At 39.0% G+C, this 12,772-nt stretch overlaps 1 protein-coding gene across 6 annotated transcripts in view; it reads right to left on the bottom strand.

Moving 5' to 3' along the window:
* FKBP15 (FKBP prolyl isomerase family member 15) overlaps positions 1 to 12,772 on the bottom strand; it is a 56,118-nt gene that overhangs the window by 34,106 nt on the left and 9,240 nt on the right. For all 6 annotated transcript variants that reach the window (XM_043927795.1, XM_043927792.1, XM_043927791.1 and 3 more), the window contains 6 exons: positions 9,831 to 9,915; positions 9,215 to 9,284; positions 5,455 to 5,529; positions 4,979 to 5,077; positions 2,957 to 3,106; positions 259 to 327 (listed from right to left, as the gene is read on the bottom strand). In XM_043927795.1, the coding sequence (XP_043783730.1) occupies positions 259 to 327; positions 2,957 to 3,106; positions 4,979 to 5,077; positions 5,455 to 5,529; positions 9,215 to 9,284; positions 9,831 to 9,915 (548 nt within the window). The remainder of the gene's footprint in view (positions 1 to 258; positions 328 to 2,956; positions 3,107 to 4,978; positions 5,078 to 5,454; positions 5,530 to 9,214; positions 9,285 to 9,830; positions 9,916 to 12,772) is intronic.

Raw genomic sequence — 12,772 nt, 5'->3', positions numbered from 1 at the left:
TTAATAGTGCCCTCAGAACCACAGAATGGAAACAAAAAGGCAGGGACCACAAAAAAGAAATGTACCCTTCTTCAATATATTGTCTCACAGGGAAAAGTCTCTCAAATCCAGACAACGTAGCACATTTTTCTGTATTTTATAACCAAGCCTTTCCAGATTCTTAGAAAATAAACCCAGCTTAGAAATTTCATAAAATTCAGTCTAAATTAAGCACACTGCAACTGATAAACTCTTACAAGAACACAGTTAAGCCTTTACCTTGATGACTTTTCCTGACCCTAATTTCAGGCGAAGAAGCTTATCTTTGTTAGCAGTGGAATCAAAAACCTGAAAGTTGATCAAAATAAATGTCAGCAAACTTCACAAATAATAATCATTATGATGTTCAACTTAACACAGAACAACACAGTACTTCTGAAATAGGTAATGTCAAATATACTGGAAAAATACTGACCTGAAAAACAGGGACCACATCATGGCTAAAGGTGTTATCACACTGAGTATCTCCGAGGCAAGGATTTTTCAGGTTTAGAAAAAAATAAACTTCTACCACCACGTATTTAAAATTATTTTAATCTATAAACAATTTTCAAATAAATTGTTCAAATAAATTCTCTCATTTGATGCAAACAACCATCTGACCAAGAAAGTACATAGAGCCCTACTAACCAAGCTCAATTCATACGGGGAAAAAAAAATTAAGAGCTTAAATGCCTTGACAAAGTCAAGTTAGGATAAAATTGGGACTTGAATCCACATTTTTGGATTCATAATCTAAAGTTCTTTTTATCAAACCATACTATTTTTCTTTTTTTTATTTTTTCATTTATTTTTATTAGTTGGAGGCTAATTATTTCACAACATTGCAGTGGGTTTTGTCATACATTGACATGAATCAGCCATGGAGTTACATGTATTCCCCATCCCGATCCCCCCCCACCTCCCCCCCCCCACCCAATTCCTCTGGGTCCTCCCAGTGCACCAGGCCCGAGCACCTGTCTCATGCATCCCACCTGGGCTGGTGATCTGTTTCACCATAGATAATATACATGCTGTTCTCTCGAAACATCCCACCCTCGCCTTCTCCCACAGAGTCCAAAAGTCTGTTCTGTACATCTATGTCTCTTTTTCTGTTTTGCATATAGGGTTATCATTACTATCTTTCTAAATTCCATATATATGTGTTAGTATGCTGTATTGGTCTTGATCTTTCTGGCTTACTTCACTCTGTATAATGGGCTCCAGTTTCATTCATCTCATTAGAACTGATTCAAATGAATTCTTTTTAATGGCTGACTAATATTCCATGGTGTATATGTACCACAGCTTCCTTATCCATTCGTCTGCTGATGGGCATCTAGGTTGCTTCCATGTCCTGGCTATTGTAAACAGTGCTGCGATGAACATTGGGGCACATGGGTCTCTTTCAGATCTGGTTTCCTCGGTGTGTATGCCCAGAAGTGGGATTGCTGGGTCATATGGCAGTTCTATTTCCAGTTTTTTAAGAAATCTCCACACTGTTCTCCATAGTGGCTGTACTAGTCTGCATTCCCACCAACAGTGTAAGAGGGTTCCCTTTTCTCCACACCCTCTCCAGCATTTATTGCTTGTAGACTTTTGGATAGCAGCCATCCCGACTGGCATGTAATGGTACCTCACTGTGGTTTTGATTTGCATTTCTCTGATAATGAGTGATGTTGAGCATCTTTTCATGTGTTTGTTAGCCATCTGTATGTCTTCTTTGGAGAAATGTCTGTTTAGATCTTTGGCCCATTTTTTGATTGGGTCATTTATTTTTCTGGAAGTGAGCTGCAGGAGTTGCTTGTATATTTTTGAGATTAATCCTTTGTCTGTTGCTTCACTTGCTATTATTTTCTCCCAATCTGAGAGCTGTCTTTTCACCTTACTTATAGTTTCCTTTGTTGTGCAAAAGCTTTTAAGTTTCATTAGTCCCATTTGTTTATTTTTGCTTTTTTTCCCCAATATTCTGGGAGGTGGGTCATAGAGGATCCTGCTGTGATTTATGTCGGAGAGTGTTTTGCCTACGTTCTCCTCTAGGAGTTTTATCGTTTCTGGTCTTACATTTAGATCTTTAATCCATTTTGAGTTTATTTTTGTGTATGGTGTTACAAAGTGTTCATTCTTTTACAAGTGGTTGACCAGTTTTCCCAGCACCACTTGTTAAAGAGGTTGTCTTTTTTCCATTGTATATCCTTGCCTCCTTTGTCAAAGATAAGGTGTCCATAGGTTCGTGGATTTACCTCTGGGCTTTCTATTCTGTTCCATTGATCTATATTTCTGTCTTTGTGCCAGTACCATACTGTCTTGATGACTGTGGCTTTGTAGTAGAGTCTGAAGTCAGGCAGGTTGATTCCTCCAGTTCCATTCTTCTTTCTCAAGATTACTTTGGCTATTCGAGGTTTTTTGTATTTCCATACAAATTGTGAAATTATTTGTTCTAGTTCTGTGAAAAATACCGTTGGTAGCTTGATAGGGATTGCATTGAATCTATAGATTGCTTTATCAAACCATACTACTTTTGAGGGCTTAATAATATAAAAACACAATAAGCCCAATCTATTCACACTATCTAGTATAAGAAAAACAGAAACAACTGTGAAGAAAGTCTAAAAAGTTTAAGGCCTAATCCCATAAGAATCTATTCAAATTTAAAATTGGTATAGGAGGACAAGACGTACACATGAACAATTACCAAAAATAATACTGGTGCAAACTGGTTTCCACTTGCTCTAAGTAAGACAGACAGTGGCACCGAGCAGATTTTATACACTAGCATTTCATGGCTATGCCTCAAAAGCAGCTGTAGAGATTAAACCAAGGCTCCTACAAGATTTCTATTTGCTAACAGCAGCAGTTCACAGTAATATACCGTACATCTGAATAGCCCTCAAGCTATTTAAATTACAAAAGAACTTGTAGGGTACTTTTTTCTTACCTGGCCCAGAACATGATTCTGAAAGAGCCAGCTGGTATAGGCCACTTCTAAAGAATCTCCAACTTCTACCGCAGGGCCTTCCACTACAATAAGGTCCTGTGACAGCACGGAATCCAGGGAAGAGGTGCTGTTGCACTTGGCAATGCAAACCTGCGAGGTGAAATCGAAGCACGAACCTACTTTAAGCTCAGTTAAGGACTCACTCAGTTATTACTAATTGCTCTTTTCCAAACAGTGGCGCCCACTTACAAAACAAATTACATGTTTAGAAGCAAACTGTCCCAAAGTCAGTAATCTTGCCAGCAATCAACGTGCTTAAGAGTATGGCTTTGGAGTCTGACTGAGTACAGATCTGGGCACTGCCACTTATTAACTTGTGACCTCAGCCAAATAACATAACTGCTATGAACCTTATTTCATAAGAGATTTTTTTGTAAGATGGAGATAAAGGCTTTGCATATTTCCTAGGGTTAGCTATGAAGACTGAACTAATAATACAAGGAGAGTACTTGGCACACTGCCTGGCAAACCACAGTAAGTACACAATAAACATTTGCTATCATTACTATATTAATTTACTGCTTCAGTGTTTGGGAGCCTAGGAAAGATAGGGGAGCATCTTAAAAAAAAGTCAAAAGGCTATTTAAAGAAATAAAATAAAGGCCCTTTACAAAACCATGATGTATTCCCAGAATTCATCTCTACCGCCTACAGATGTACCCATATTATGCTGGCTCAGATCCTAGATAAAGAAGTCAAACATATCTTTATGAATAATTTTTCTATAGTCAATGTTTGAACATACATACCTTAGAAACTTGCTACTCATTTTCTTTAAAAAAAGTTTGATCATTGCAATCAAATAAATGCTAGCTAAAACAATGAGAAGTCATTTTTTATCAAGCAAATAAGAGTAAGAAGAAAAAAAACTATAATAATTCTAAATGTTGGCAAAGAGGCTTCCATGGTGGTCCAGTAGCTAAGAATCCGCCATGCAGTGCAGGGGACACTGGCTTGATCCCTGGTCTAGGAAAATCCCACATGCCCAGGGGCAACTGAGCCTGTGTGCCACAACTACTGAGCCCAAGCTCTGGAGCCTGTGAGTTGCAAGTACTGAGCCCACGCCCAGAACTCCTGAAGCCTGAATGCCCGAGAACCTGTGCTCCACCACGGGGGAAACCTGTTGCACTAGAGAGTAGCCCCTTCTAGTTGCCAACTGGAGAAAGTCCAAGCACAGTAACGAAGACCCAGCACCGTCAAAAATAAATAAACAAATGTTGGCAAAGGTATAGTGAGAGAACTGATATGGATGTAAAATAGCACAATGTATACAGGATCTAAAAATATATGAACTCTTTGACTCCATCTTTCACTTCTTCTAGCCTAAGGAAATAATCAGAGACCAGTGCAAAAGACATGGGTTCAGTCCCTGGGTTGGGAAGATTCCCTGGAGTAGGAAGTGGCAACACATTCCAGTATTCTTTCCTGGAAAATTCCATAGACAGAGGAGCCCGACGGGCTACAGTCCACAGGGTCGCAAAGAGTCGGACATGACTGAGCGACTGAATACACGTGCACGCTGAAAGAACTATAACTACTTATACACCTTATGCATAGGAAAAAAAAGAAATGTCACATGTTAACAGTGATTACTTTGGGTAGTTAAGATTATGAATGCTTTCAAATGCTTTTCTAAATTTTCTATAATGACAATGAAATAACTTTTTAAAATTTCTTTTAAAATATCTTAAAAAAGATAGTTGTATTTATTCCTTAAGATAGTTTATGAGAAGTGTTTAAAGATGTAAGTTTATATTTAGCCTTTTCTTTCTCCTTTCAAGCAATAAGTATTCTTATTATTTCCCTAAAATACAATAAGTTCAAGGGATGAATTTAGTGGGTTTTTTTTTATGCTTGTAACTAACAATATAGCAAGTTATGAGTTTTCCATATATTTTCTTAAAATCAAGGGAAATCCAGACTAGTGTTTGGCTCTCCACAGGAAGAATAAAATAATCTTACCTGTTTATTGAACTCCACGGCAGCCTTTTCCGACTCAAACATGATGGACCAGTTTTGTCTCTGGTCATCATAAAAGGTGCTGTAGTTATTGGGCTGAACCTGGAGAAAGGAGAAATGTTGAGATAACTCAACAGCAGGCAGCACAGTAGATAAATGTGACTGCCTAAGTTCATGTAGAAGGGCCTTGCCTCAGGTGGACCCAAGGAGAGTTATCAGGGAACTTTCTTCTTCCCTCCCATCTTCCACCGATCACCCCTTAGTCCACATTCCCAGAAGGCAGTCAAGAGACCTTTCCGAGAGGTTCTGTTAATACTCACTCTGCGGAATTCCCTGACAAGCACAGCCAAAAAGAAAGATACCCACTTTAGAGTCCAGAGTGAAGGTAGTGGATCTAATTCCCACCAGGTATGCACAGAACCATCTCTCCTATAAGCCAGTCCCAAAGGAGCTACTGATTCCAACAGGGAAAGCCTTACCGTCAGCTCAAAGTTCAGATGAATCCTGGCAACAGTTACTGGCTGTTGCTGACTGATATAAAGAAGAATCCTATACTGTACTCAAGCAAAGACGGGCAGAAAAAAAAGAGAAGTTAAAGAACAATACAAAGATGTCAGGGGTCATGCTCCATGCAGGTATAAAACTCAAACCTCAGTTAACCCATTAAAGTTTAGAGTTTATCTTCTCATCATCTACTTTAATTTCTTCTCATTTTGATCCTACTCTTTTAACTGAAATTAGCAATGTCTTTATTTTGTTGGTGTTTTTATTTGAATGAGGGGTGACTAAAGAGATATGCAAATGGCCCACAGGTACATAAAAAAGATGTTCAACATCATTAGGCATTAAGGAAATACAAATTAAAACCACAATAAGGTACCAGTTCACACCTATCAGAATAGCTATTGTAGAAAAAGGAAAAAAAATGAAGTGTTGGCAGGGTAGTGGGGAAACTGGAACCCTCATATATCGCTTATGGGAATGCAAAACGGTACACATGCTGTAGAGAGTTCGGCAGTTCCTCGAAAAGCTAAGCAAGGAATCACCATGTGACACAGCAATTTCCCTCCTCGTATACACGCAAAAGAACTGAAAAGAGGGGCTCAAACATACACCTGTACATCAGTGTTCACTGCACTGTTATTCACAACAGTCAAAAGGTGGAAACACCTAAGTGTCCAGCAGATAACGAACGGATAAACATTAAAAATGTGTTATATATATATACACAATAAAATATTATTCAGCCATAAAAATAACCAATTTCTGATACACGCTACAACATGGATGAATCTTGAAAACATTTTGCTAAGTGAAATAAGCCAGACAAATATTTTATGATTCCACTTATATGAAATACCTAGAGTAGGCAAATTCATGATAGTGTGGGATAGGGAAGCCTAGCATGCTGCAGTCCATGGGGTAGCAGAGTCAGATACAACTTAGTGACTGAACAACAACAGAAAGTAGATTGGGGTTACCAGGGAATAAGGGAAAGGGGATGGGGAGTTATTGCTTAAAGGTTACAGATTTTGTTTGGGGTGATGAAAAAAGTGGAAATAATGATGATGGTTGCTCAATACTGTGAATGTAATTTATGCAACTGAATTGTATATTTCAAAATGATTAAAATGGCAAATTTTATGTCTCATATATATTTACAACACACACAGAAATTAAAATTCAACCCTAGAAGGGAGGGAGGGGCTGACTACAGAAGCTCATATACAATCATGTACTAGAAGAGACTTCCCTTATACTATGATCACCTCACGCCAATCCAATTATAGACTGAGCTGCTCAGGGAAGGATCACAGGTATATGAAGAGCTGGTTCACGTCTGGGCTGTCCCTATTGAGCACTATCTATGAAGGCTTTTGATTGAGAGCCTGGAGGGCCTCTGACTCTTTGGTCCTGAAGTTTTCTGCCCATCAGAGATTCTGAGCTGAGATTCTTTAGCCTCTCCCCCATGAAGGTCAAAATCTAGCAAATATATTGAGAGGAAGGCTGATGCTTTCCAACCCTAAGTAGGATTTTATCTCCTATGAACCAAAGGCAATCTTTCCCTCTGCCTTTCTGGCATAGCCCACGGACTTCCACACCACACCCCAATTCATCAAATGTCCCTTGGGGAAAAACCAATCTTGTGTTTGGAGTGTCTACAGCTTTTGCCAATGTCTCTTTCCCCCAGCAGTCTCTGCTTGGGACACACTTGATGTTTAGTCTACTCCTAAGTATCAGCAAAGGTCTCAAGGCAAGGAAACGCTCAGCTCATTGGCTCTTTCCTCTCAAAATTTTAGTTCATTTGGTCCTCATCATCTCCACAGCTCCCTAATGAATTTTAAAATACAATTTTTTCACTTTGTCTTCTTACACGGTTGCCTGCCACAACGTAAGACATTCTATCCGGAAGTGAAGGTGGTAAGGTCCCAGTGTGCCTGTGCTAAGTCATCTTAGTCACGCCCAGCTCTGTGCGACCCCATGGACGGGGCAGCGCATCAGGCTCCTCTGGCCACGGCACTCTCCAGGCAAGGATCCTGCCGTGAGTGGCCATACCCTCCTCCGGGGACCTTCCCAAGCTAGGGATGGAGCTCGCATCTCTTAAGTCTCCTGTGTCAGCAGGAAGGCTCTCTACCACTAGTCTCACTGAGTGGGCTTTCCTTTGGGAAGCCCAAAGTCCCGATACCAGATTATTAAAATCCAAATGGCAATCTCTAATGAATTAACTAAGTTAGATAATAATCAACAATGGCTGGTAACAGGGACTTCTCTGGTGGCCCAGTGGTTAAGACTGTATGCTCCCACTGCAGTGGGTGCAGGTTTGATCCCTGGTCGGGGGCTAAGATCCCACATGCCTCCCAGAGGAAAGAGAAGGAAAAAAAAACAATGGCTGCTAACATGACAAAATGAGAGACAATCAGACATTATATATCTCCCAATGGAAGAATGAGCAATTTAAGGAACACAGTAACAAACTGCAATGCATGGACCTTATTAGGTTAAAAGTAATGGCCAAAAAGAAAAAAACAGATAATTGGGGAAATCTGAATACTAACTGGTAATGTGCATGAGATCAAAGAATTATTGTGGGTTGTGTTTACGTGCGATAACGGTTATGTTTTTTTTAAAGTATTTATCTTGTAGAGATATGTACTAAAATATTTCCAGCTAAAACTGTATGCTGGAGATTTATCCAAAATAATCTGAGCAGGAGAATAAGGAAGACAGGTTGGAGTTGAGATGAAAAAGTTTAATAACTGTTAGAGTTCAGTAATGGATATGTGGGTGTTTGTTATTCTAGTCCTACTGTTTTTACATGTGTTTTGCAAATTTCCAAAATTAAGCTTTTTGTTTTTCATATACATGAGTGTTGTCCATTACTTCAGCTACCCTGAACAGGTCATCTTCTCTCTCAGTGTCTCAGAGTTTCTGAGGTACGTGGACTGCATGTTATCTGGACCTCTGAAATTCTGTTGTTTCTTATGTGTATTTTAACAATGTTCAAAACCTTCTGGAGAAGAATTTGAAGCTAGATACAATCTACACTGGCCACCCGATGCAAAGAACTGACTCCTTTGAAAAGACCCTGATGCTAGGAAAGACTGAACATGGAAGAAGGGGACAACAGAGGATGAGATAGTTGGATGGCATCACCGACTCAATGGACATGAGTCTGAGTAGGCTCCAGGAGTTGGTGATGGACAGGGAAGCCTGGAGTGCTGCAGTCCATGGGGTTGCAATGAGTTGAACACAATTGAGCAACTGAACTGAAGTGAACTGAACAATCTACACAAGGATATCAGTCTCTGGGCTTCTAATCACATCTTTTTGACTCAAATCAGTATTTTGCTGTGTGATAAACTGCCCAATTCACCAAACTTTCAAAAAAGATAAACACACACACACACACAAGATAAACAGTGATCATGCTCAAAGCATTGCTCATTACCTAACAAAAGAATGACCTTCGTAAATGAATGACTCTAAGATTCTACAAATTCTTAAGCTAGATCCATATCACAAAGGTCAAACTTAAGGAATTTGAGTGGTTGAATTTGTTTTAATGCACAACAGTAAGCAAAATGTGACTATAAATACCATTATACACCTAACATTAAAAATTCACATTAAGTACAATCATTCTAATCCTCTGATATATAAGACAAGTCCCCATAAAAACCAGTTCACTGGTATGATTTGGGACACCTGAATATACATGAGACAAGGGGGTATTCTCACCTCTCTGGTTGTGTGATTTCCCAGGACTGCAGCACCAAATTTTCCCTGCTTTACATATTGACCATTTGTGCTACAGAAGTAAGAAAAACAGGTATTAACACTTTCTTCAAATAAGGGGAACCAGCTTTCAGACATTATATATCTCCCAATGGGAGAATGAAAGTGATTTAAGAAACACAGTAACCAACTGTAATGCATGGACTTTATTAGATTAAAAGTAACTGTTAAAAAGAATTCTGGAAGTGCGGAATCTAGTCACTCAGCCTCTAGAAAGGGACAGACACAGTTTATAATTTAAAGCTCTGACACAACTTCTTTACTCTTTAAACATCTACTATTCACGATCTTTTAGTGGAGGGGCCTTCCCTGAACTTTTAAAAAGGCTGCTGCTGAGGGTATAAGCACTTCTAGAGAGAGAGTATATAAGGTAATGGCTCTTCAAAGTGTTGTGTGCAAAACTGCCCAACTGAAACATTAAAAAGCATTACTAATACTTTCCCTGTCTATGGCAGGACTGAGTAGCCATTTTGCAATGAACAGAGAGGCCTATCGTGAAAAGACAGGAGCTTATCCCACACCCCCAAGCAACTTCAGAAAGTCGTTCTCAGCTACTTACTAACGATAGGCATGGACTGCCGTGGCAACCAGCACTGTGGAAGTGCCTGTCGTGGTGGGCGCTGTTTTGGGTGTCCCCTGATTTCCTGATGAAGAGATGAAGGAGAAAACAAAAGTTGTCATTCATTTCTTGCTTGAAACTGATTTTTAACCATTAAAGCAGCTTCAAAATTCTTCTTTAACCTTAGAGTTGATGTTATAATGCTTTCATGACCTTTGTCCTCATCTGATCCACAAAAGGGCCCCTATGGTTATGGCTGGGGAGGAAGAAACTGAGCCTCTAGGTCCCAAGTACCTTACGTGATGACAGTAGCAAGCCCAGGACTAGAACTCGGGATTCTGGCTCCATTCCAAACAAATCTTTGGGCTGGACAAGAAGAACAGTCTAGAAAGCAAGATCACATTCCATCTACTTTCTTTTCTCCTTCCAATACTTTGACAGAGATAATTAGTAAAAATGAAGTTGTTTCCCCTTCCCTTACTTTCAGAGTTGAAAATTTTTGATATTGAGATTACATTCATAACTTTACTTTTGCAGTGGTAAAGCAACACTAACATTTAAAAACAGTACATTCAGAGTAAATCATATGTTCACACCCACCACAGGAATGCACTGATGGAATAGTGAGAACACAGGTGTGGACACAGCAGCTAAGAACTTACTTTCAAAAAAATCCTCATTTGATTCTTTTTGTTGTTAAAAAACAAGACAACAGGCCCAAAATGGAATCACTGAGCCTAAGCTCCAATCCTCTAAACACAGATTCAACATAATTTCAGTTTTGGCTCTTCAAGAAATGGAATCTTAAACCAATCAGGAATGATCTGATCAGTACCAGATAGATAATGTGTGATACATCTCTACTATCTCCTAAAGGAAACTGACCTTGTAACAAGCAACCTACTGTTTTGCCTAGCATGACACTAGAATCCCTTCTGCCTAGAATCTCCTTGATACTAGAATCTCCTTTCTACTGATAGGAGACTTTAATTTCATACAGCTCTTCATAGCTCCTATCTACTAGACTGGATGCTGCTCAATTCTAGAAAGGAAAGGAAAGGAAAGTGAAGTCGCTCAGTCGTGTCCGACTCTTTGCAACCCCATGGACTGTAGCCTACCAGGCTCCTCTGTCCATGGGATTTTCCAGACAAGAGTACTGGAGTGGGTTGCCATTTCCTTCTCCAGGGGATCTTTCTGACCCAGGGATCAAAGCCAGGTATCCCACACTGCAGGCAGACACTTTACCATCTGATGCCGTTCAATTCATGAACTGCTGAATCTAGCCAATAAGATCTTTAAAATTTAGTCAGTTGAATTTTATAAACAGTATTGACACACTTTTTTCTGTTTATATAGCATACATGTACACTGTAGAAAACTTGGTAAATTCAAAAACACACAAAGAAAATAAAAACGATCTATAATCTTACCATAAACTTGGCAGCTTTTTCATCTTTTTTTTTAAACAAAATTAATGATATGATTTGGCAATCTCCTTTTCTCACTTAGTATACACATTTCCTTATACTCTTCAAGAGCCTCCAAAACAAACATAAAATAGTCCTGAAAATGCTTTTTGATGGTTAAATTACTACACTGACTCCACTAGAGTTTATCCAATTTCCTACTGTTTGACATTTTTTGGGCTGTTTCCAATTCTTCTCTATGATAAATAACACTGAGAATGAGCATCCTTAAAACACGCATTTTTGTTATAACTTTCTTAGAATTTCCAAACGTGAAATTATGGAGTGACAGTGTGGAAATTTTTAAGGTTTTGTTACAAGCTGCCCAAATGCCCCTGAAAAATGCCATTGCTAGTTTACACTCCCACTAGCAGTATGAATATGCCAGCTTTGCATCCTTGCCAACAAGAGGAGATGAGCTTTTTAAATCTTTACCAACGGGATGGGGGGCATTAGGGAAAAGGGAATGCCATCTCACAGTTGTTTTCATTAGCATCTATTGATTATGGGGAAGTAGAAATTCAACATTTTCTATAGATTTGTATTGGCCATTTATTTGGTTTGATTTCAATGAATTGCCCATTTTAGGTTGTTGGCTTATTTCCCTAGTCTGTGGTGTTCTTGTTATTATTTTGTAAAAACCGACATCAGTATTTTCCAGTTGTACATATGTGATGCTACAGTAAAACTTCTCTCCGGAGAAGTAGTAAATGACCAAGAAAAAGAGAAACTCAGGCCACAGTTAACACTGAGAAAAAAATTACTGTCTCCCCAAGGCTCTCCTCTCCCTATCATCCTGAAAATGGAAGGCTGTTCATGGATTTGCTAGAGGGATAAGCGAGTCAGACGTCACAATCATGCAATCTTCTCATTGACTAAGCATTTCTTCCTCTCTGAAATCAGGATTGTACAGATTCTTTGAATTCCCTGCTTATAAGGACTGCGTTTAATATGCTTATACTTGGGAGGTTCATGAAGATCCTTTTTCAATTGGTTTTATTGTAAATATTATCCATAAGTTTGTCTATTTTATCTAGTTGCTCTGTTTCTATAGAGCTCTGAAGAGATTCAAGAGCTATGCTGCAGCCACCTCCTTCTCCACAATAACTTGTTACATAAATACTCCTTGAACAGAGAGCATCTCCTATATTACTAGTTTTTATTTGTGAATGCCTACATAAGACAATATAGTTAATTTTTCATTTTAAATACCTCTATAATTCCCCCTTTAAAAGTATAATTAATTCACAGTTGTTTTCTAATTTAAAAAAATCAAGTTACTTCACTGGGTAGGGACTGAGGGGATTTGTTTTTATCCACATCCATTAACTCAATCACCATAAATTGAGTCAGAAGTACACTGCTAATGAAAAGATGTGCCAGAGGAAATGTAGAAAGCACAGCCTACTGGAAATATGGCCAGATTATGGCTTGGAGAGTAGGACCCACAATCCACGACAAAGTTGTCAAAAGTGA

This window comes from Cervus elaphus, chromosome 16 (genome assembly GCF_910594005.1).
Source record: "Cervus elaphus chromosome 16, mCerEla1.1, whole genome shotgun sequence".
In the NCBI taxonomy this organism is placed as follows: domain Eukaryota; kingdom Metazoa; phylum Chordata; class Mammalia; order Artiodactyla; family Cervidae; genus Cervus; species Cervus elaphus.
This window is presented reverse-complemented; position numbering and strand designations above follow the sequence as displayed.